The 25,326-nt window shown below is 35.5% G+C and overlaps 3 protein-coding genes across 4 annotated transcripts in view; 1 reads left to right on the top strand and 2 right to left on the bottom strand.

The window, feature by feature from the left end:
• The window catches only part of LOC111056836 (sine oculis-binding protein homolog), a 32,481-nt gene extending 12,573 nt beyond the window's left edge, over positions 1 to 19,908 (top strand). Inside the window, exons 2-6 of one of the 2 annotated variants that reach the window (XM_039432076.1) lie at positions 6,466 to 6,601; positions 12,791 to 13,028; positions 14,688 to 14,834; positions 15,828 to 16,488; positions 19,525 to 19,908. In XM_039432076.1, the coding sequence (XP_039288010.1) occupies positions 6,466 to 6,601; positions 12,791 to 13,028; positions 14,688 to 14,834; positions 15,828 to 16,488; positions 19,525 to 19,623 (1,281 nt within the window). In that variant the 3' untranslated portion in view covers positions 19,624 to 19,908. The remainder of the gene's footprint in view (positions 1 to 6,465; positions 6,602 to 12,790; positions 13,029 to 14,687; positions 14,835 to 15,827; positions 16,489 to 19,524) is intronic. The other variant, XM_039432077.1, reaches the window with a different exon arrangement.
• The window catches only part of LOC111056834, a 36,504-nt gene that overhangs the window by 5,670 nt on the left and 5,508 nt on the right, over positions 1 to 25,326 (bottom strand). Inside the window, exons 4-5 of the mRNA XM_022344245.2 lie at positions 24,865 to 24,985; positions 23,325 to 23,448 (exon numbers count right to left, since the gene is read on the bottom strand). Coding sequence (XP_022199937.2) covers positions 23,365 to 23,448; positions 24,865 to 24,985 — 205 coding nt within the window. The 3' untranslated portion in view covers positions 23,325 to 23,364. The remainder of the gene's footprint in view (positions 1 to 23,324; positions 23,449 to 24,864; positions 24,986 to 25,326) is intronic.
• LOC111049745 (piggyBac transposable element-derived protein 3-like) lies at positions 20,414 to 23,037 on the bottom strand. Its single transcript, XM_022335906.2, has 2 exons — positions 22,951 to 23,037; positions 20,414 to 22,719 (listed from the first exon to the last, which is right to left on the bottom strand). The coding sequence occupies exons 1-2, from the start codon at positions 23,028 to 23,030 to the stop codon at positions 20,967 to 20,969; spliced, it is 1,833 nt and encodes a 610-aa protein (XP_022191598.2). The 5' UTR covers positions 23,031 to 23,037; the 3' UTR covers positions 20,414 to 20,966.

Here is a 25,326-nt window from a genome sequence, read left to right as displayed (position 1 = left end):
AGATTCAGAAACGATATGGAATGGTTCCATATCACCCTGCTCATGTCCCCAGCGATCAAACGAGAAAAGGAATTTTAGATGAATTTCTTTAGCCGAACCTTCTACAACAGATCTACCATCAAAGTAGATAATATTTTCCTCTTCTATAAAACCAGGGAGGGTGCTCATAGGGGTGGGGGCGAGGGCGCGGACTGCGAACCGCGAAATTATTGAGGGGGGGATCTGCCTTATTTATGGGCGGCTATTACAAGTAATAAGTTTGTGTCTTTTCTGTATAGGGCTACTTTTACTGTATAGGGCTACTAATTAATCAAAAAGAGTACTGAGATTTTTATTTTTCTTTCTATTTCAATAAGTTTGTGATATTTTAGGGTAGTCACCCATGACGAAAAAACTATCAAGACATTGAATCGTTGAACGAAGAATATGTTTTTGGATGATCAGTAAGTCTTTAACTTAGATTACTTTGAGAATTGTGCTAATTTCAATTTTTTAAAGGGGAGAACGAGTTCATAGTGAAGGTATGCAATACACCGTAGACGTACACTATTCCTCTGAATCTAAGCTAGAAATGATTTTACCTAATACTTATGTTAATATACTTAATAGTAATAATAATAATAATAATAATAATAATAATAATAATAATAATAATAATAATAATATAATAATAATAATAATAATAATAATATAATAATAATAATAATAATAATACTTGAATAATAAAAATGTTAAGAAGCATTCAAAATGAGATCACTATTCACATTATACCAGAGATTTCTATCACTCTTGAAGACCAATCAAATATCATATACGAGGGCGTACAAGGAGAATTCAGTAAGTCCAATTTTTCCAAACTGATTTTTTATTAGTTTTTAATTAATTCTATCAACTATGAATGTTAAAAAATTAATTATCAAACAAATGAAGAATATTTAATTTCTTGCAGTATGAAATTATTTTGTGAAAAATCACTATAAGGAAATTATGATTGATATTAGAAATTGATTTCCTGAAAAATTTACTTTTATAGACTTAGTGGATTTTCCTTGTATGCCCATGATAATTTGGTAGCGATTGGGTCTTTGGTCGCGCTGGTAAGCTATAGATGAGTTAAGATGAATGCGCTTTCTACTCCCGTTGTAAGGATGACCAATTGAAGAGCCCATCCCTCTAAAATATCATTTATCAGTTTAAAAACGCTTCCCTGTGATTTGGAACCCATCTGTGATTGGAGCCCATATCATTTATCAGTTAAAAAACGCTTCCCTGTGATTTGGAACCCATCTTAAGCTGTAGGTCCACTTATCTCTTATCACTGAACGACTCACTACCCACGCACAAGCCTGAATCTCATGTGGGCATCACCCTCAGGAAAAAAACAGATCAATACAATCAGAATGGAATTTAATTTGATAAGTTATAGAAATGTTTCCGTGAATAAGGGGGAGTTCGCCTAAAGACAGTAGCAGCAGCAGCAACAACAACAGATGAAACTTTAGCTGATATAGCCGCCAACCGGGAAAAATCAAGCCCGCTTCCTTCCATTAGCTGAGTCCGCTATCCTAGCATATCCTTGAAACCTGATCAGGGACCACTGTGTTTAGCTTACTTGCTATGCTATGCTATCACAGCCACTGACTGTCCTTCTTCCAACCTCTTCATTTCTCCATCTGTTTCTTCTTCTACTTCTTTCTCTTCTTCTTCTTCAACTCCTTTTCCTCCTGAACGCCCACAATAACCTCCTCATCCTCCTCCTTCAAACTTCTCCTCCTACATATCTATCATCATCATCTACGTCTCGTTCTCATCCTACATCTTCTTCTTCTTCTTCTTTCTTGTCTTCTTCTTCCTCTCCCGATTCTTCCTCTGTCTTCTTCTTCTTGATTTTCTACCCCTCTTTCTCCTCTTCCATCCTCTTATTCTTCTTCTTCTCCTTCCACAGTTCTCTTTCCTTCCTCCTTTTTCCTCAGTCTTTTCTTTCCCCTTCTTCTTCTTCTTCTTCTCCTTCCACAGCTCTCTTCCATTCCTTCTTTTTCCTCAGTCTTATCTTTTCCCTTCTTCTTCTTCTTCTCTTCCTTCTTCTCCTTCTTCTTCTTCTTCTCTTCCCTACTCCTCCTCCTACTACGTCTTATTCTTCCTATTATTCTTCTTCTTCCTCTCCCACTTCTTCCTCAGTCTTCTTCTTATTATTTTTCTTCCCCTTCTCCTTCTCCTCCTCTTCCATCCTCTTATTCTTCTTCTCCTTCCACAGTTATCTTCCCTTCCTCTTTCTTCATCCTCAGTCTTCTCATTCCCCTTCTTCTTCTTCCTCAGTTAGTATTCTTCTTCTTCTTCTCTTTCCTCAGTTTTATTCTCCTACTTCTCCTTCTTTCCCTGCTCCTCCTACGTCTTCTTGTTCTTCTTCCTTAATACTTCTTCTCCTACGTTTTCTGTACCATCAATTCGTTCTCCTCCTCCTCCTCCTACATATCTATCATTATCGTCATCATCATCATCATCATCTTTGTCTTCTTCTCCTCCCCCTTCTTATTCTTCCTCTTTACTCTCCTTCATCCTACGTATTCTTATTCTTCCTTCTTCTTTTCCTACTCCTCCTCCTCCAAAGTTTCTTCCTATTCTTCTTCTTCTCCTTCTTCTTCTTCTTCTTCTTCTCCTCCTCCTACGACTTCTTCTTCCTTCATACTTCTCCTCCTTTGTATTGTCTTTGGCATCCAACAATTCGCTATGTGTTTACTCCTTCTCCCTCTTTGTCTACAGAAAGCATATTATGCCCTAAATGTTTTGAAATAGTGTTGCGGTTGTGATATCATATGGGGTGCAGTAGCTAAGTAAGAAACTGGGATGGAATGAAGAGTGTCGATGTACGTATGTGAGGGTGAAACACACCATAAGGAAAAGCTAAAAGGGTGATGGGATGGGATAGAAGTAATACGATACCTGCAAGAAATTTTAGAATGTTTAGAAGATTTGGAGATCGATTAGTAGGGGTTTAAGGTTTTAGTTGCTTTTCATACCGACTATGAAAATAAAGTTAATATTAGGCTATGTGCATATTGTACAGGGCTCTAAATATTCATTGATCATTTTTCTAATTTGGCAACTCTCCAAGTAACAGATCAATGAGAACACATTCATTGTTATTTCCAAGCAGGCTTTTTTATTGAAAAGAATCTTTCATTGAAAAGAATCTTTCATTCAAAAGAATCAATATCGATTCTTTTGAATGAGTTGAATAATATTGAACTTTAATCTTGAGAGTGAATTTAACAAAATTTCCTGAAATTGACGAAGTGTATTTCCTTATTTGATGCATTCATATCGTGCAAGTAAAGCATTGAATTCTACCTTAATCCTATTTTATAATGAGAACTGTCAGATTAATCCATTGAAGATGAGCTAGCAATTGCTACCACTTTAGGTTACGACGAATGTCCTTGCAAACCTTAAGATTGCAGCACAAGGCTTTAGGGCCAATGTTATTTCAATATTGAAATAGAATAATAAATAGAATATTGAAATAACATTCAATATTGTTGCCGTTTTTATGTTGATTCTATCAAAAAGGTCTACGCTCTATTTTTCGCTCTTTCTCTCACGCAATTAGCTCACAGCCTCTCTGGCTTCTGTGAAATCTGGCAGCACTGTACTCCATTAGAGCAATGCTGCAAACTAAGGTTTGCACAGACTATAGAATATATGTATAGCAATTCTTCTTCTTCTCACTCCTCTTCTGCTTCTTCTCACTCTTCTTCTGCTTCTTCTTCTTCTCTCACTACTCTTCTTCTTCTTCTTCTTCTTCTTCTTCTTCTTCTTCTTCTTCTTCTTCTTCTTCTCCTCCTCCTTTTTTGAATTGAAAAAAACATTAATTGCTATGTTGAGCAACAAAGTGGAACTCAGCTAACTTTCAATCTACCATTTTTTGTATGAGTTCGTCTTATAGATTTGACGTTTTTGGACGTTTGAATCCAATCACTACACATTTTTAATTCCAAATATCACATTCTCACATCCATCTCAACCCACTATACCTATACACAGCCGTGCCACCTCCACTGACCCCGTAACCAACAGCTGTTATAAATAAGCTCTCAAACCTGCAACAATATAATATCCACCATCCATCCTAGAAACAATATTAGACCTTATGACATCCACTATCCATCCTAGAAACAGCTGATCACCACTATATCCACCCGAAGCAACAGCTAGCATGCATGCGTCCTCGGTGCTCAATTACAGCAGATTTGCGCCGCGGTAATTAAATCCTCTCTGATAGCGTGGTAGGGGGAGGGGCTGGGAGGAGGTTGTTGATTTTGGGGGGGACGACGAAAGTCTTCGATTGGGTAGTAAGGGTGGTGAGAGGAATGGAGGAGTGGGGAGGTAAGAGTATAATATCCTTTTCCTTGCATGAGGGGCAAGCAAGAGGGTTGGTTGGTCGTATCGCCAGTACATAAGTTCGCCGACGTAATGTGATAGGGGCATATAACAACTCGGCAATCCGACACCGCAGCCAAGCATCGGATGACCGCTAACGCTAACGAGATCCACGTCAAAACCAGAAAACACACACACACACAAAAGTAGGGAGGAAGAGTGAGTAGGGAAGTTTGGAAGGAGTAGGGGGGGGGAGATTGATGGGTTAGAAGTAAGAGGATGGAGTAGTAGGTAAGATAAGAGATCTATAGTTTATTTTAAAAAGTTGATAATGGAATGTGTTGACTTTTCACGAAGTTTACGCTGGTTAGGAGTTTTTGTCATCACAGATACGTTGTGTCACGTTTTAATGAACAATCAAAGTCGAATAATGAAGTGGAATTGAATAAGCATTATGTTAAGTTGCGGTGGATATCAATGATGTATTCAAGTGAATAACTTAGTGAAAGATCAAAATATGAGCTAGGTGAAGAAGCTTGATAGCTTAATAGTTCAAAATCTTGATTTGAGTTCAAGAACAATTACAAACTGTAGATCTGCTATGAGAGGCAGCAGTGATATCCGATTGTCAATTAAGTGGCATCATTCGAAATTGATTGCTAGAACTGTCTTTCGCAGATCGTTACTGCAGATTTTGCCATTACCAGCCAACTTGAGAATCGTTTTACAATTGAAAACTGACATGAAATCCCGTGTCACATCCGACGTATTTATTTTTGAATTCTAAGAATTTAGGACTGCTCTACCTTGAACCCCTTAGCAAGAATACCTAAATAAAGAGGATTTTTTTCTTGATCCCTTGAGATACCGTACGTTATGTCAACTGGATATCAAATCGATTAATGTCTATAGGCCTATTTCACTTTGTTTATATTAACTTGTTACACGTTTCAATTAACTTGGTAGGCATATATAAATTTTTACTATTTAGTATTTTTATTATTTCTAATACTATTTTTATTGAGTGTACACAGATTGTTTTACTTGAAATTGTTGGTTAACGAATCTTATGAGGCTCGACCTGATAGCATAGAATAACCAATCATCTATATAAGGTTATTCTTTGTTATAGAGGCGTTTACATTGGTCAAGTTTACTTGACTCCAAGTTCTGAATAAAATGAATGTATTTTGCAATCTTGAAGTCAAGTTTACGAGAACAGGAACTTGAATCTACCATACCGATGTAGACCCTTCTTCAAGTTTTGTAGATGTTGAACATGTTTGACTTTCCGATTTAACTTGAATATTGAAGGTAACTCCCTGTTCTTTCTTTCCTGTCCTTTCTGTTCTCTCTTTTCCTTCTTCCTTTTCCTCTCTTTTTCTTTTAAGTTAAGTAACTTTTTTCTAAGTTTAAGAAGTTTAATATTTTTCTATCAGTTATTATTTTTCCTTTCACTGTAATTAGTTTAATATTTTTTATTAATTAGTTTATCTTTTATCCTGAAATTTAAAATATCTAGATTTTTAACACTCGGCCCCTGCGCACAGGTTCTTTAACCTTGCGGGGACCTTCCTTATATTCATTGTATAATTTAATTTTATACTGTAATACATCATTCTAATGTAATTCTATTTCTATGTTTCTGATTTTCTGTTGATGTTATTATTATCAAGGATAAATAAACGATTTTGATTTTTTTTTTTTTTTGAAATCCAACCTACAAATCGGAAAATGAGATAAAATCAGTTGTCAGTCGATGTAAAATGTATGAAGAGAACTAAATAAAGAGGCATGATGCAAGGAAAGTAAGAAGAAGACTTTGATATTGATTAGATTTTTCAATTTATAATTAGTATAAACATTTGAAGTTACGAAAACTTGAATTCAAGTAAACTGGTCTCCAACTTTAAAAATCACCCATTCAACTCAAACGTTAAGAAAATTCGATCAATGAAAACGTCTCTTAAGTTTCTTAAAATGAAGTTAATGAATTTCTCACGTATTCTAAAAGTCTTAGGACACCCTACCTAAAAGGACCATTTAAAGAAGAAACAACTCTGATAAAGTGTTGTGTTTGTTTGACAGGAGTATGCAGAAACAGCGATGAACGAGCTGCTGGGTTGGTATGGCTATGGGAAGGTGGAGCGCAAAGACACCGAGGGATTGGATCTGCAACACTTTGGAAAGAGGTCACCGGGGGGCCTCAACCACTCAACTCCCGGTAAGCATCACAACAAAACAACAACATTATCTCCATAATTAGAAATTTTCATATCAAGACCAGAATCATGCGCCTGGCTCATAAATTCATTAACTTCATTTTAAGAAACTTGTGAGACGTTTTCATTGGTCGAGTTTTTTTTAACGTTTGAGTTGAATGGGCGATTCTTAAAGTTGGAGACTAGTTTACTTGAATTCAAGTTTTTGTAACTTCAAATGCATATAATAATTATAACACCGTTGAAAGGACCACTTGAGCCAACTCCTCTGAATATGATTCATGAGTTGAAAAATCGAATAAAAAACAAAATCATTATCTCGATAAGAATAGAATAGAATAAGTTTTATTGTAACCGCTTCTGAGGTCTTCAGGTGCATTACCTTCGTCACAATATACAACAATGTCAAACACACAATACAATGATTGAAAAGAAACGATTCTAAAAGAATTGCAATATCATGAAGTATTAATATTCAATTATGGAAATGTCCAGATAAATAACAAAGAGAGAGATAATAAAATATCCAGATATGTGATTTTCTGGTCTTGTGATACAATGCAGTCAGTCAAATGGAAACAAACAAACAAAAATATTAAGTAACAGTAGTTGATACAGTATGTACTTATATGTACCTCAACATAATATTAATAATTTTACAAAGTCCTAGCCAGTTCATGGAACTCCTGAAAAGTGTAAATGGGTTTACTGATTAGGAATATTTGTAGCCTCCGTTTGAAAACTTGATTTTGAAAACCTCTAAATTGTTCAGAGAGCGAATTAAAAAGCTTCACACCAATAAATAGAAATGTTTTTTTGCGTGCTAGCATACTCATAGCGGTTGGTAATCAAGTTGTTCCTGCTTCTAGTTTGATGTTCATCAAACTTGAAGTATATATTATATTATCAATATTTCGAAAATTTCATATCATGTTAAGAATCATGCGCGTGGCTGCTACCCCCGTTGAAAGGGTGACCACTTGAGCCAACTCCTCTGAATATGATTCATGAGTTGAAAAATCGCTTCCTGGTGGTTCAGAGCCCACCTAAAACTTAATTCCACTCATCTCTCATCATCATCCGTCTCTTACCCACGCACAAGCCTAAGGCTCATGTGGAAATCACCGTCAACAAAATATTGATGTTAACATTATTTATCAAGTGTACAAAACCATCAAAGATACTGAGACTAATATTTGAGGCTTTGTTATTTAGGACCAACTAAAAATGACACCATCCAATTCCAATGAAAATTTCAAAACCTAGAATGCATTCAATCGATTTGGAGCAGGTATATTAAGTTTATTCAAATTTTATAATATTGAAAATACATTTATTCGATATGGGGAATGTCACTTTCATCTGTAAGATTATGTTAAATATTTATTGGAAAGTAAAGTAAACGGAATTTTATCAGTGAGGATGAGCCAAAAATATTAAGATATTGGTAGGCTATAAGTTAGTAAATGGAGTTTCATTTATTTATTCACAATGGAGACACCGGGTTTCCCCAAATATGTCTCCTTTACAATAAAAATTGTACAGATACAAATGAAAAAAAATATATATAAAAATAATACGAACTTATGCAAAAAGAAATGATACAAATAACAAAAATACCACCTAATTCAAGAATGAAAAATAGAAAGATTTCAAATACTTATCAGTGACAATATCATATTGTTAGTCAATTTTATCAGTGATAATGCTTCAATAGTGTTATCCTGTTTACACAATAATTCCCATCAGGTATCGCTATCAACAGCGATTCGAATAGCTCGATACATCGACAAGAAAAAAATATCGATTTCGGTTCAAAGAAGGACATCAGTATCCGGACGTCCACGTATCATCGTTTCCTCATTAACGCTGGCGTACTTTGAGCAGACAACAACCGTATACGCGTCGTATATTCAATATCAAAAAGTGCAATTTGTAAATTAGGCGATGACAGAGAACAATACTGAGAGAGAAAGAGAGGGAAATTCGAGGAAAGACAAGCCGTGTAAGCTGATAACGGCACGACAAAGAAGGGGCGGAGGTAACGTGAAGCTCGCCGTCATTAAAAAGGAAAATTTTCCGCTTTTCCTGGCAAGACTTTTCTAAATAACCACCCCCTGCCACTCCTTCCTTCCTCATAGAGCTTCCGGTTACAACCACAACAATTAATTAAGAGACTGTATGTGTCTCTGTGGTCGCTTGGTTCGATCCCATTCTGTCCCTTACAAGACTTTTCTATGTGCGATTGTTTGACTCGGCTTACACATTAATCAGCTAAAGAATAAGATTAGAGGATTTGGAGAAATAAATTAGTAAAGGACAGTGAACCACATAAAAAAGTTGACAATGAAACTCGAATTACAAAAGCTGAATAATTAACACTACAACTCAAGACTCAAATTACACTAAATTGTGAATAGGTCTACTTGTCTACTACAGTATATTATGATTCAACATCGTGAATAGGCCTTTGATTGGATATTTATTTATTCATTTATTCATATGCTAATACAAACCAGGTAAAAATAACAGGCATTTGCCCAAAACTGCTTCAATCCTTAATTTGGAATGCACAGTCTGAAGGTTATGTTACATACTTAAATGATTCGCACACAATTTTGAGTCCAAAAAATGTATCTACTACGATTTTGAATTTATCAGATTGACAAATTTCCAAATACGAATCCATACAAAAATCTTCCTTCACAATTGCAAAAAAAAAAAAATTGAAAATTTCACTCAAATCCACAATATTATACTCATGTAAACATATAATTTAATTCATTTAAACATATAAATCGTCACAGATAAAGAGGCCACAGATGAAAATGGAAATATGAAAAACTGGAGTTACAAAGTGATTTTGGACGCCGAGACAAATGCTTGAAAATCGGGAATGCCTAGGAAATATCGGGACGTATGTTCACTGAAGGCTAATTATAAATATTTGTTTAGCCTAACATCAAGCCTAACGCATTTATACACATAATATGTTACGGTATTGACCGGTAGAATTGTTAGGAAGAGGAAACCTGATGACCACATTTAGTCACTCTTTTAATTTACAGTAGACAGTGACAAAAACTCTGATATGATTCCATAAAACCCAACGATATATTTTACCTACTTATATACTTACCTTATATCAGTGGCATGTTCATATAAAATTTACAATAATTGGAAATAATCCATCAAACTTGTGGGAAGCATTATTTGAAAAGAATATCAAGGTTAAAAATTAATGATTTAATGATTTTTATTACGCTCCAAGTTCCTCTGAGTCAAAATAAGAAAAAATTATTTCCTTTAAAATACCTACAAGGAATCAAACTAATGAAATGTACATAATATTAGAAATACAGTATAAAATTTACTTCAGATTTAGAGAAAATTCAATTTTTCGGCAATTAACCTACTCAACTATTGGAAGCTCATGTACTAGAGAAAGTGTTAGAAGCAGCACGTATAGTGAGGTCCACGTCATAATGGCAGTGTTTGATTAGCAATGATATTGCTATCATTGCCTCTCATTCAACAAAGCCGATAGCACTATTCCTTTTTCACTTTGCTCTGATCGTCTTTTAACAATGTAGAATAATTAATTAACAAAATGCTTCATATTATCATGAAAATTCATTATGAAATTGTTGGAAAATATAGCTTCTTGCTTAATAAAATACTAGTAGTTCTGTGAACAGTTGACCTCACGCAGTATTCTCATCCACAAGTACCAGATGTCAACTGTTTTAAATTAATGTTAACAAACTCAGTTCACGTTTGAATTTGTATTCCAATTTTTTTAGAATCAAAAATATTATAATTTCTCCAGCATTATTTAGTTCATTTGTTTATTTTTATTCACCTATTAAATTAGTTTTTTCGAATGTGAGAATATTGATACTGATGGGCACGCATAATAATACCATGACTGCAAAACAAAATATTGAAACCAAAGACCTTAAAGCTGCGATTAGACAAAATTTATTAAAAAAATGTTAATAACTCAATCCTTTTAGATTATATTAGATTGAACATAATTTATCATACACATGATGAACATATGTGTTTGTCAACTTCCGTTCAATCTAATAGAATTTATAACCATTTTGTTAATAACTTTGGTGTAAACCCAGCTTAAAGATGCATACCTCTTTAATGTCTTTGATTGAAACTATAGACCTTATACAAATACAGTAATAGACTGGCTTCTCCACACATCTGTGTAATCACTTGTCAGCTGATTTATGATGAATAATTCTATAGTCTGATTTTTACTCTAATATTATACGTCGTATATTACTTGTATATACGTCGACGCGCAATTAAAAAAGGAACATACCCGTCAAATTTCATGAAAATCTATTACCGCGTTTCGCCGTAAATGAGCAACATATAAATATATAAACATATAAACATTAAGAGAAATGCCAAACCGTCGACTTGAATCTTAGACCTCACTTCGTTCGGTCAATAATTGATTATTTTGAACGAGAATGAATAGTTAATAATATTAGTATCTATCTTTCCCCACACACAGACTTGTTTATGTGGGGAAAATTCACAAGTGATAATATTATTAATAATATTAACAATAATATTATTTATACATGTACTGTATTTTTAATGATTTTGTGAATAAACTCAATTTGAATTGAATAAACCTGTATCAGCTACCATCCATAGAAGGCATTGACAAGACTGAGGATCGGTAACGTTGTTCTCCTTTCTTTTTCTCCACTGCCATTATAACATGGACCTCACTATAGTAAAAAACATACAGAAGAAGGGTTCATTATTCTAAGGAATCCTTCAAGGGTTCCTTCTTCTGTGGTAGCAGTAATAAATTTTGGGAGGGGGTGCAAATGCATTGGGTTAGTGAGTTTACATATTGTTCGAAATGATGTTATCTATACAGGATGTTTCAGAAGTAGTGTCGAACATTTTAGGGTATTGTTCCTGGATGATAGGAGACTACAAATGTCGTATTTGAAGTGTCCAAAACTCAGCGGTTATCCTTATAGCTGCCATTTTGTTTTTTCACTTAGGAATTTTCATCTCAAGAACGAAATGATGTATTGATCTGAAATTTGGCATGAATATGTATGCTATAAAGACTCAACTTTTGAAAAATTATGAAAAAATTTCGATGTAAATTTTCAAAATGGCGACCATTTTAAAATTTTGATTGCAAATATCACAAAAACCGTTCACTTTACAGAAAATTCACAAGAGACAAGAAAGTTAGCAAAATTTTATCAATATTTCAAGGATAACTCATTTTTTAAGATTGGTCGAAGAATAACAGAGAAATAATCATTTTCGTATTGCATGCATGACCACTTTTCACAATTCAAACATCAATATTATTTTTAATTCCAATTGTATTCAAGATGAAGCTTTGAATCTCGGTTTTGCTCCATATGGCCATCTGATTTTACAATGTTTTTCAGATGATCTTGTTTGTTCATGATCATGCATGCTGTACGAAAATAATTAATTTCTCTGTTAGGCGGGATGCACACCGGAGAAACGCATTTCGTGAAGCCCTCTTTCATGCAATCCGTTTCACTCGCGCATGCATACAAAAGAAACGTTCCCTGCTTAATCTTATCAGTCGATTGCGAGCAACTTTCGTTTCACGTTTCCTGAAACTTTTTTCACGAAACGCGTTTCTCCGGTGTGCATCCCGCCCAATTCTCTCACCAATCTTGATAAATGAGGTATCCTTAAAATCTTGATGAAATTTTCTAACTTTTTTGTCTCTTGTTAATTTTCTGTAAAGTGAACGGTTTTCGTGATATTTGCAATCAAAAATTTAAAATGGCCACCATTTTGAAAATTTACATCGAAAATATTTTGTTTTATTTCTTGAAGTTGAGTCTTTATAACATAAATATTCATGCCAAATTTCAGATCAATACTACATTTCGTTCTTGAGATAAAACTTCCTAAGTGGAAAAACAAAATGGCAGCTCTTTAAGGATAACCGCTGAGTTTTGGACACTTCATTTGATGTCATACGACATTTGTAGACTCCTATCATCCAGGATCAATACCCTAAAATGTTCGACACTACTTTTGAAACACTCTGTATATTGTCTTCCAGTTGTTATAATCCAAAACTGTTCTCTATTTATAGTATTGCTGCACTATTCCAGTAGCAAGTTGTATTATTTCTGCAATGTTTTCAGGCCGTTGCGGTTGGTGCGGCAAAGCAGTGGGGGCGGGAGCGTTCAGGAGCGGCGGCGGTGGAGGCGGCAGCCAGAGGGGCGGAGGAGGAGGCACTTGGTTCTGTTCGGAGGTGTGCTTCACACAGTGCCGCCGCGCCAGCTTCAAGCGCAACAAGACGTGCGACTGGTGTCGTCATGTGCGCCACACAGTCAATTATGTCGACTTCACTGACGGTGATCATCAGCTGCAGTTTTGCAGGTAGGCCTACTCATGACGTCATCTCCATCATTACTATTCATCATGATCATATAAATTTATATTCATATTCAGTTCCCCACTTAACCGATTAGGCCTTCTGAGCAGCTTATGTTCAGTACCCATGACTTTCTCGGCATTCCTACTTCTCTTTTGTAAATTTGTATTTTTTGTTAATTTTTCAATTATTTATCAAATTAACCATCTATGAAAGGGATATGTGGCTTCGTCCATGAATATAATATGTCGTATTCATTCTTAATCCCATTCTGTAATATAAGTGAAAGTAGGGGGTGATTTATCCACAAAAATGTTTGGCTCGTATTCCGAGAAAACATGAATAATGTTTAGAAACATCAAATATTTTAAATATAGTTTATCCAAATAACGAATGATGTACCTCTTGTAAAGTACACGTCCCGTAGCTTCGCCTCCGTGACTTTGAAATGGCATATTGACAAGGTATGGTTCGCAGGGTAATATTCACGGCTTTGCAAAATCATCAGGCTTCAGAGATGGAGGAAGCTCCCTACACACAGAGATTCTTCAAGAAAGAGAGAGTTGCAACGTATCACCAACAATGGAAAGAGCATGTTGAACAAAAATTGCAGCTGATAGGCTGTGTTGTGCTGATGAGGTGACTCCAAAAAGCTCCTTATGTATCTTTTCGGATGCTTTTAAGAAGATACAAAAGAGCATCTGTTGCTTATAGAAAGATACATTTTCAAAAATGTTCCATGTTTTTGAACGGTAGTGGCTTTCCGCCGATAAACAAAGCTACATGACCTGGTCTGTAAGAATGTGTATTTTTTCTAGAGTTTTTAGAATTGATAATCTACCTAACCTCATAATTTCAATTTATTAAATCAAGAATTACACTAGTAAAAAAACGTACTACAGACTCAAACCCAAACCTGTTCCAATTCTGATTTCTGCAACAGTCCAATGTGGCTAGGATGTCACTGTCACATCATTAAATTACAACCAACTTCACACTCAAAAATAAAAACACAGGTTTTCAAATTGAAAATACTTTTTAAATATATTAAATCGATAACAAACAATTATACAAACGTTCTAACTTTGAAGAAATTTTTATATTAAGGAACCAAACACACTATTAGTATACAGTATGTCCAGATTTCGGATTGCCAATTTCAAATTAATTCCATGCCAATACGGTACCTCATCATCATCATCATCAGTATTCTGCCCTTGTGCAGGTCCATACATGATTCCTCCTTCTCCATTCCTCTCTGTACTATGCTATTTTCTTCAGCAAGTATTTCCCCTCCTCTCTGGAATCATTCTCCTCCTCAATCACCTCCTCCTCCTCATTCACCATCTTCACTCTCCTCCGACCCAGCACACTCTCTCCCTCCACAGTCCTTTTGCCGTCAAAAGGAGGCCGCCATGCCTCATCAAGTGACCCTCATAATATGCATTACTGTGGCATGATCCCGAAGCTCAGTTGGTGGCGTCGTACCACGTCATAGTCACTCATCCTCAAAGCTGTGATTCAAATAGCACAAGCTATCAGGACTTTGGCATATAATTACTTGAATTTTCATATCATCATAGTACGTATTCTGATTTCAAGCTTTTTGGTATCCATTTTTTTTCTTAATTTATAATCGATTTAATTGCAATTGATTGTTTCAGTGACAAGTGCTTGAACCAGTACAAGATGAACATTTTCTGCAAAGAGACGCAAGCACACCTGCAGCTGCATCCACATCTCAATGATTCCAACGAGAAAGGAGAGAGTCCTCCACTCATCACCCCTGAACTATGGATGCGAGATTGCAGGTAATTTAACATTACTGTATTTTTGTTTTATTTCAAATTTATTCATATTGATTTTTCCAATTAGAATGACATGTTTGCATATTTTTTATTGATGAGGGTGATGTTCACATAAGCTCCAGTCGTGTGTTTGGGTGGTAAGGGGAAAGATGATGTTTAGAGATAGACACCTAGAACTTTAGGTGGGCTCTATATCACCGGGAAGCCATTTTCCAACTTATTGATAGTCTTTGTGGAGTCGGCCTGTAAAGTGGTCACTCCAACAAAGGCATTTACTTGTTTGTTTGTTTGTTTTTAATAGCTTCCCAGAGACTCTTATTATTAGTGTGCGTGTAGAAATAATATTATCAAAGCTCATAATCACAAATAACAAATAAAAGAAAAGGAACTTACTATCTATAAACTTATTGTAATCTGAATATATCTTGATAATCAAGAGTTTACTACTATAATGCTCACGACTTTTTGGCAGAGAGATCCTTTCGGATGTTCTGCCTCCCCGTAATACCCAATGTACATTTCCATAAGTGAACAAAACACAAGTCATACTCAGTTACAGCTGGTAAACGTAATTTTACAAGGGTAAAAAAACTTAATTAGCAGGCTATAAGAATTAACATAAGTGTATTTTCGTATTATTTTTTCCAATTCAAATTATATGATTGTATTTTATATCGATGAGGGAGATTGGAAGCTAACAATCATCATGCTCAGACAAACTATAATATTGATTGAGATCTATTTGAAAGATTATGTTCCGTTTGGACAGTGCCAGTTTAAACAAAATCTCAGTTTAAACTGGATTAAATCCATATCAAAAAGTAATGGATTGTGGATACGTATAAATAAGTGGTACCCCTTAGGTAACCACTAAATTTTGGTTGTTATGTGGTTCATATTGAGATTAAGCCATCAGCTGATATCAATTCAGTTCAAGCTTTTACTGTGCAAATGTCCCTCAAAATAAATTTATCTCTGATGATTTTGCCTTTTCAGATCAGAATCACCCGACTCGGACAGATCAAGGTCGGCCTCACCTCTGCCTCCAGTCCAGCCACCGCCAAAGGCGCCCAAAAACACAGCGCCGCCTCCAGTCACGTCACACTTCCGCCGCCGCACGCGCAGGCACCGCCAACGGCCTCTGGCACCACCCCCTCTTCCACCTCCACCTCTCTTACCTCTCCGACCCCCACCGCTGCCACCAAAAAATCATCTCATAAACCCAACATCAACCCATCAACCTTTCAACCCAACCCATCAACCCTTCAACCCAACCCATCAACCTTTCAACCCAACCCACCAACCTTTCAACCCAACCCAACCTATCAAACCCCCCCATCAACCCATACCACCACCTCCCAGCCTACTGCCCCCAGTCACCGTGCTAGTACCCTACCCAGTTCCGCTTCCCATTCCGATTCCAATCCCAATACCGATTCCGATTCCTCTGCCGTTTCCGCTGCCGAAAACCGCCAAAGCAGCACCTGATAAAGAGGGCAAAAGTGAGAAAGAACGGGGGGAAACTAGTCTTGTCACCCCACCTCCTCCTGCTCCTCCTCCCCCGGCTGCCCCCAGCAAAAGTGCAACAGAAACAGTGACAGTGGTGCAACTAGATCGACCTCTGCGCAAAAGGAAGCACCCACCACCACCTACTGAGGTAAAGCCATTTTTTTGAAGATGATACCGTCATAGATAATCCTGTCATCTATAGTGAGGTCCACGATATAATGACAGTGTTTGATTAGCAATGGTATTGCTATCCTTGTCTATCATTCAACAAAGCGGATAGCGCTATGTCTCTCTCGCTTTGCTCTGTCGCCAGATCGGCTTTTAACAATGTACAATTGATAATTAATTAACAAAATATTTCATCTTAATTATGAAAAAATTGAAAAATATAACTCCTTGTTTGATAAAATATGATTTATTGATTATTTTAAACGAGAATGAACAATTAATATACCTGTATCAGCTACCGTCAAGAAGGCATTAACCAAGACAGTGAGGATCGGCAACGTTGTTCTATCTTTCTGCAGAGTAGCCGTCTAGTTGTCACCCCGACTACTTGACACCTGGTCATTTTGGCCATAGGCGACTACTTGTACCCTCGTAAAAATATGCCATTGCCGTCAAGTTGTCCCCCGACTACTTGACACCTACTGGACCAAAGGTGCCAACTAGTCCCGACCGTAAACGACTACTTGACACCTCGCACCCTCGCGTCAGGGTGTCCCCTCGACTAGTTGACACCTCCTTAGAAAAGAGACAAGTAGACGGGGATGGCTCACGTCTACAAGACACCTTGCAGCGTCAAGTTGTCACCCCGACTACTTGTCACCTACAGAGCACCAGTTGACACGACTTACACCCCCGCGGCGTAGGCAGGAGGGATCAAGCAATTTTTATTACTGGTTATGATGTAGAATTGAATTCCAAGCACTTATGGCTCAGTAACATTTTCCCGTCAAACGCACGGTTCGGGAGATATTCGCCGTTTTTGCTATTCTTGGGACAAATTTTTTCGAGTTAGTTGAAAACAGAAAAAATTAATAATAAGCCCTTTTGATGACTGAACCAGATGTAGAACACAATTCTAAACACATTTTGTTTAGTTCTATTTTCCCGTCAGACGCACCGTTTACGAGTAAATTGAGCCTAATGCTAGGACAGTCAAATTTTCATTCATCAATGAATGATAATATGGCAGATGAAGCTATCAGTCTGGTTATCAACTGAGGTATTACATGAAGTCTGGTAATTAATATGAGAAAAATCATTATTTATACACACTTGCGCTCAGATCGCAATCAGACCATAAGAAGGCCAATGAGAATCTTCAAGTTGTGTATGTGTCTTCTACACTCACAGACACTGTTCAAACAAATTTTATAACTTGTTCACAAGTTGAAAAATAACTTGTCAAATAAATAACTTCAAAAAAATAGCTTGTCACTATTGTTAGACAAATATTTTGAGGCTCTTTCGACATCCAGTCTGTTTCTATACTTATTCTTGATTGCACCATGGTTGAAAAGGCTCACTAACAAAGACATGATGTTGAAAATACAAAATTAGGAATATTTATGCCTTTTCATATAGAACTTGATAGTTAGGCTTCATTTTCCAACTTTCAAATGAAGAGCCAGCCGGAATGGTGATTTCTTGTGGAGTGGATTCGAGGGGATAGGTTGTCATGACCGTCGACGACTACTTGTACCCTCGTAAAAATATGCCACTGCCGTCAAGTTGTCCCCCCGACTACTTGACACCTACTGGACCGGAGGTGTCAGCTAGTCCCGACCGTAAACGACAACTTGACACCTTGCACTCTCACGACAGGGTGTCCCCCCGACTAGTTGTCACCTCCTTAGAAAGGAGACAACTAGACGGGTATGGCTCACGTCTACTTGTCCCCTAAAAACCGGTTTTAAAAGGGGACAGGTTGACGGGGTGTCAAGTAGTCGGGGTGGCACCTAGTCGCGTACCCTTTCTGCACTGCCATTATAACGTGAACCTCACTATAGTAACCTACTGTGAAAGAGGCTCATGGATTCGTCACGTATCTTCCAAAATTAATATGTTCAATCTATTTCAATAATTATAATGTGACTGTGATAAGTTTGAGGAAATAAGCTGAATACCCACATACCAGTATCAGTGTGCGTATCCAGTACAGTCAAAATATAATTCTCATGTGTTCTAATGGGACTATTCTCGCTCAGCCCAGCCGAGCCAGTATGAATATTGTCACATTGAAACTTATGGAAATGATATTCTCACTATAACGAACATGTTCACTGATACTGGTATGTGAGAATCAACCTCTAATAATTGAATGACTTGTATGTGGGTAATGAGGCGATGTGGAATGAAATAGTAATGGAATTATGAAAACGTAATATCCAAATGGAATCATACATCATGAAACTTGAGTGCTTCATTTAATAGAGTGTTAATAAGCCTTTAATGAAATTGAAAAATTACATAATTTTTATCTACGAATGTTAACCTACCCCAATCATATTTAGGATTCAGTTCGGAACAGAAGTAAATAAAACTTTATCATTATTATGAGGTAAGAACTGATGACAGGTTAATGCTAATGTTTCAAGGTTTCCGAAGGCATCAAAGTCTCTCTCGAGCTGGTACTCATTATTTTTTAACAGTGTAACAATAGTCGAGCAATGTAAACACTTATAAACTCTTGTCCTAATACTGAATCATTAGTACTAGCTAGTAGTTCTGTGAACAGTAGACCTCACGCAGTATTCTCATCCACAAGTACCTGATTGAAACTATAGACATTATGGAAATACAGCAATAGACTGGCTTCTCCACACATCTGTGTAATCACTTATCAGCTGAATAATTCTAATATTGGCGTATGAAGGAGGCTCCTTTTTCCTTTTATATTATCCTTGAAATGCAAAATTTCCAAAAACCTTGTATATACGTCGACGCGCAATTAAGAAAGGAACATACCTGTCAAATTTCATGAAAATCTATTACCGCGTTTTGCCGTAAATGCGCAACATATAAACTTCAAAAATTTAAACATTCAAAAATTTAAACATTTAAACATTAAGAGAAATGGCAAACCGTCGACTTGAATCTTAGACCTCACTTCGCTCGGTCAAAAATGCGATTTTCAGTAATAATTCTATTTATCTATGAATTTGCTTTTGAATTGCAGGCACCCAGAACAAGAAGAAACGAAGCGGCCCTCTCGAACGGAGTGAACAAGTCCTCAAGAAAACAAGATCCTTCACCAAAAGAAGCACTTTCCAGCTGAAGTCAACTTAATCACTGATCTCAGAACATCAATATTTATTTCGTACCTGAATAGTGTCTAGTGATGGTTTAATCGTTACCTAATTTTTATATATTCGGTGTTTTCTAGTTCCATATTTATGTGTATCAACCATATATATTTCATTTCAAATTAGATCATATTGTGAGAACACTTCAATAATTATCTAAAACTTTTCATCTTGCTTTTTGTGTACTGTATAATGTTTTTTGTGAAGACTGTGCAATTTATAAAATATAATTATTATGTTGTACGTAAAAAGATGTGACTAATGTTTGAAATTCGATCTTATTACTGGAATGGGGAATACACACATACCTGAAATACACACACCTACCTCCCAAAAGCTGGTAATGGTATTCAAAGTCAAAGAAATTTAGAATCCATGACTCCTGTGTCATCTAATCCCTTGTTAGAAATCTACCTACTTCATAACCATCTAATCGTAAATTCACAATAATTAGACATAAAAAGATTTTGGATTCTCAAGAGCTTGACAATTCGGTTTCTCAAGGTCATCAAGGATGTATACATGTGTTACAATAGAATGACTTATTTGATGACGGGGCAAAATTTGGACTATAATGTCCACTTTACCAATAAACTACGTTATTGCAAATACAATTTAATTAAGATACCGAGATGATAAGAAAACAAAAACAAAAAAAGAGTTGAATATCGAATGAAAAATAAAGTATTTTAATAAACTGATTCACTTCACTCCTGGAGGAAAAAACAAACAAATGTCTTGAAGGAAGAAGGATACATTTCACTTAACCCTTTAGCGCCGGAGTTTTTTTTTACTCTCATTTCTCATGATACTCTCAGAATTTGATGTAGGTATAAAAAGAATACTGTTTCTAGAATTTCAACATATTACACTCATTGGTTTTCAAGATATGGCATGTGATCATATGGACACACTAGGCGCTACCGGGGTCAAAAGCTAAATACATGCACACAGCCTACAGCTGAACTAGAGAGCTCCGTTCAAGAACCGTTCAGCACTGAACTATCCAGTAATAGATAATACATTCTCTTGAGAATACAAATAAAAAATCTGATGGTAATAATAATTATTTATTATGTCATTCAATGTTACAAATATATGATAAAGACCAAATATATATGATATAGAGACAAAAAAAATATATATATTATAGAAACAAAATAAGCTTTCAATTAGAGTTCAAAATTGTTTTTATAGTATTCACTGTATAGTAGTAATCTATAGTAATTTTACTAATAGAAGTGAAATTATTTCGAATTATCAGTCATTCATATACGAATTATTATATATATTCAAATGACAGTTATGCTCTTTTTTATTTGGAGTGGAAAGGAACAAAACATTTTAGACAGAGGCCTACATCACATTTGATACATTCACTTCTCACTGTACCTTTGCATTCACCAGCACATCTGCGCCGGTTGCAATCTCTAGCCAAGTGACCCGAATCATCTAGTCTTATATCATTGCTGACTCTACAATTATTGTCACCGAATTTGGAAATAGATGGTCGTCCAATTCCAGCTCGTGGATTACCAAATTTCGTTAAATAGCAATTCACAATCTCTCTCCGAAAATCCAACTGAGAAATGGAACAGCCAGATTTCCTTGCTAATACCCAACTATTATGCATTACAACATCCATCATCCAAGTTAGAAGTGGCCAATACCACTTTTTTGATCTCACACCAATTCGATAATATGAGAGATTCTCATCCATTCGATCGGTTCCGCCCATGAACTTGTTGTACTGCTTTATAGCATTTGGCTGTTGTACACGAACTCTCCCTTTAGCTGCTTTACAATACCTCTGAGTATGGATGAGCGGCTCTACTCCATAGCAGGTGGACCCAACAGTAACAACTGAATTATCAACCCAACGTACAATCATCCCAACTGACTGAGTTGATCTCTTCTCATAGAAACCTCTTTCCTTCTTTTTCAATGACTTAGAATGAGTCAGCCCACATTCCTTCGGTACTCTATTCTCTCGCAGTGTTCCAGTTACATCATACCCTCTCTCTTTCAAGTGCACCATCAGTTTCACGCTTGTGAAGAGGTTATCACAATAAAATTTAAAATGTAAATTTTTTTTGTCATCTGGGATTTCATCAATCATTTTTAATAATGGTGCTGCACATTTACCGAATTCTTTTTCATAAACCTCATTACCAAATGGATTTTTTCCCTGATAAATTTCAAAATTGATCAAATATCCAGACACTGTATTCAGACACCAGACTTTGTAACCAAATCTGATAGGCTTCCCCCTGATAAATTGCTTGCAGGAGTGTTTACCAAAGTAAGCTACCATAGACTCATCAAATGAAAGGTTCTCCTCAGGCTGAAAATGAGCAATACACTTCTTCTGCAGTAAGTTCATCAGTGGCCTCAGCTTCCACATTTTATCATTTCTGTTAATATTGTTGTTGTCTTGACAATGAAGAAAACGACAAATTTCTAAAAACCTGTCTCGTCTCATAGAATCCACGACAATCTCATTTCTCATATCTTTCTTTTCATCCCAATAAGATCGTTTACTCGGAAGCTGATTGTAGCCAGATAGGAATAAAATAGCAAGAAATACTTTCAATTCTTTTGACGTAATTTTTGGATCTTTACAATTCTTGAAAAGAGCATACTTCAATGATTCATCTATGAATAGCTTTATTATTTCGTCATCAAAAAACATTTCAAATAATTCAACTGGAGACTTATCCCGATAAGGTACATAATTTGGCTCTGGAAAAAAAACATCCTTCTGTGGCAAATCTTCATCTTTCCAATCTTCTTTCTTCAACTTTTTACTATTTTTTACTACAGTAGAACTGCTCAAATCTTCGAAAGTATTATCAAGAACTGATGTATCATTTCTGCTATTTGTTACAACTTCAACTTGACTAGTTAACTGTCGTCCTGTGAGATTATCAACATATCCTCCCCCATCCTCATCCCCCGAGTCCTCATCAGTATCAATGTTGGGTGCGGGTGGCTCAATGAAAATACCCTGGACATCATCTGCATCATCACACTCCAAAATATCAATGGCTTCTTGCAGGGTCAAGTCCCTAGAAAAAAAACCATATGTTATATCTGGAAATTGGAGAAAATGGAACATTGACCCCGCAAGCGCCTAGCGTGTCCATATGATCACAGCAGTAAACAAAGCCATCTAGCAATAAGCAGAAATAATATTTTCTGTCGTTATGTTGTAAGATACTAAGAATAACATTATTAGAAAACAAATACAGCATTATTCAGTTGAATGAGAAAATAGAATCAATATAATTATTACTTACGTCAACCGTATACAGTTCAGATTTGATGAGTCATAGCGATTATGATTTCGATCGGTCATTGTAGAAGCACAATCACTCATAAGAAGTCAAACACGTACTAAAAGCATAGCATCATACATTATCAAGGCCATTACATGCATACCAACCATGAAATTATAAAATTCCCTTCATTTTCCCTTCATTAAGTTGGCATTGTTGCCTGTGATCATATGAACACGCACGGCGCTAAAGGGTTAACATCTTAATAATAAATTCTTTTTTAAAATTGATTTAATGACTCTGAAAAAGTCGCTATTAACTACATGAATAAACAGAACTGCTAGCTTACGGCACTTATTCAAAGAATATAGAGTGAATAATGATGCAATTAGTACCTTCAGCATTAGGAACAACTCTTCAACATCATAACTTTGATCATAAATTATCTATTCTTCGGATTTCATCCTCGATTTTCACCATCAAGTCTTCTTGTATGCCTTTAATGTCTCTTTTATTTATCTGTAATACAATAATAACATATTTATTTAATAGAAATACATGTGGAAGCACAATAAATAAATGAAGAATAAATTGAAAAAACAACAGAGAATGTGCCAAATAATTATTTTGGAAGTTACAATACAGGTGTGTTCAAAAGTTTCAAGGTTGGGAGGATTGTTTCTTTTTCTATCGTTTACGCCTTACTCAAATTTCTATTAATTTAATAACAACACCATTAAATATAAAATAATATATTTACTGGAATGAACTGCTGAGAGAATAGTTTACAAAAATAATAAAGTCCTGTAAATTACCATGATTGAGTCAGTCAAAATTAAAAACCATACTAATACATTAAGTGATTTAATGAAGATGATTCAAATTCCATTTTCAAGCGAAAATGGATTTATATCGGAAATATTTTTGAATAGAGTTGTGAAATTGATAAAACAAAGAACATGTCAAGATCAATGAATAAGAGAAGAAGTCACAATGGACCAAGATATGTATCTCTTCTACAAAAAAGCGAACTCATTGAAAATTCATGAAAAAACGAAACGTTATCTGTATAATGAAGCCCCATCACTACCTATTTTAAAAAATAAATAATTTAATTTGACGTCTACTCAATTCATTGAATAATAAACTTCCATTGGAGTAAAAGAAACGAAACTGATCAGTATTCTATAGTTTACAAAATAAACTAAATGTGATGATACATTGATGAGTCTCGCTTCTCAAAACACCAACTAAGAAGCAGGAAAACCAGGTGAAAACATTTTTCCTGTTCAGGATTAGAGATATTATTTTCCATGCATTCCTTCTTTTCTCTCACCAGATATAAAATCAATAATATCTGGAAAACTGAATTTCCATCATTATTCACCATACGGTGGAGAATACATAATTGAGTCTTATCATATTGAAAAGCTATCGATATATAAAAATTACTACATTCCACTATTATTGAAAGGTTTGCAAATTTGATAGGGTTTATGTGGGCATCATCCGCAACATAATAATAATTAAACAGGAACTGGTTAATGAGTAGGCCTAATGTTTGGAAAACCTATGGGTGAGAAATGAAATTTCATTCTTCAACTTCTGAAAGAGATGACGTTAATGTTCCAAAATCATACACTTATTAATGATGTTTTAATATTCAACAGGAAATCAGGTTGTTCAGGAATTTTATGGTAGTCAAAACACTACTTGTTATAAAAGAAAATTCAGGTTTGCAAGTCTATTAATTCTGCGTGAAACTATTGTTGGAATTTTACTCCTCAACTTCCATTGTAATATTAAATAATCCTAGTTGCAATACTGTATCTCTATTGTTAGGAAACCCAAGAATCTCTAACAATCGTGAATCATTTAGGTTAACCGTGTTATTAATTTTGGATAATCCTACAAGTTTTAATTTGAATAACTTACCAGTATTACTTCGTAGTTCATCTTCCTGAGAAGTCTGAGTTTGAGATTCATATAGCCATGAGGAATGTCTGTACCATGCAAACAAGCCCTCTCGCCCAATAACTCAACCGCTATCATGGAACTGAAATAGAAAAAAATACTTTGCAAAATCTACAAGTTTTTTATGAATGGAGCACCTCTAATGAGTAAAATTGAGGTTTTTTCTATGGTTTAAGGTTGTAAGTACAACACTACATCATAATGGATACGAGGTTATCAATATAAAGGATGACCATCTGATTCTCAATAGGCATGTTAAAATAGAATATTTATATCTTTCTCAATATATAATAGAATAAATTATAATGTCTGTCATAATTCATTATAAACTAGCAGGTAACCTGTGCTCCGCAAGGGTCTAATTAAAAACTAGACCTACTGAAATCTTGCAGAATTGAAAATAGGAATATAACCATCATCGGT

The sequence above is a fragment of the Nilaparvata lugens genome, chromosome 7 (assembly GCF_014356525.2).
Source record: "Nilaparvata lugens isolate BPH chromosome 7, ASM1435652v1, whole genome shotgun sequence".
Lineage (NCBI taxonomy): Eukaryota > Metazoa > Arthropoda > Insecta > Hemiptera > Delphacidae > Nilaparvata > Nilaparvata lugens.
This window is presented reverse-complemented; position numbering and strand designations above follow the sequence as displayed.

What these genes read in the sequence shown, in the direction of transcription:
- LOC111049745 (XM_022335906.2), bottom strand. Translation starts at nt 23,030, where the DNA reads ATGAGTGATTGTGCTTCTACAATGACCGATCGAAATCATAATCGCTAT. An exon ending in CTGAACTGTATACGGTTGAC is followed by an intron (nt 22,720 to 22,950) that starts GTAAGTAATAAT and finishes TTTTTTTTCTAG; the next exon opens with GGACTTGACCCTGCAAGAAG.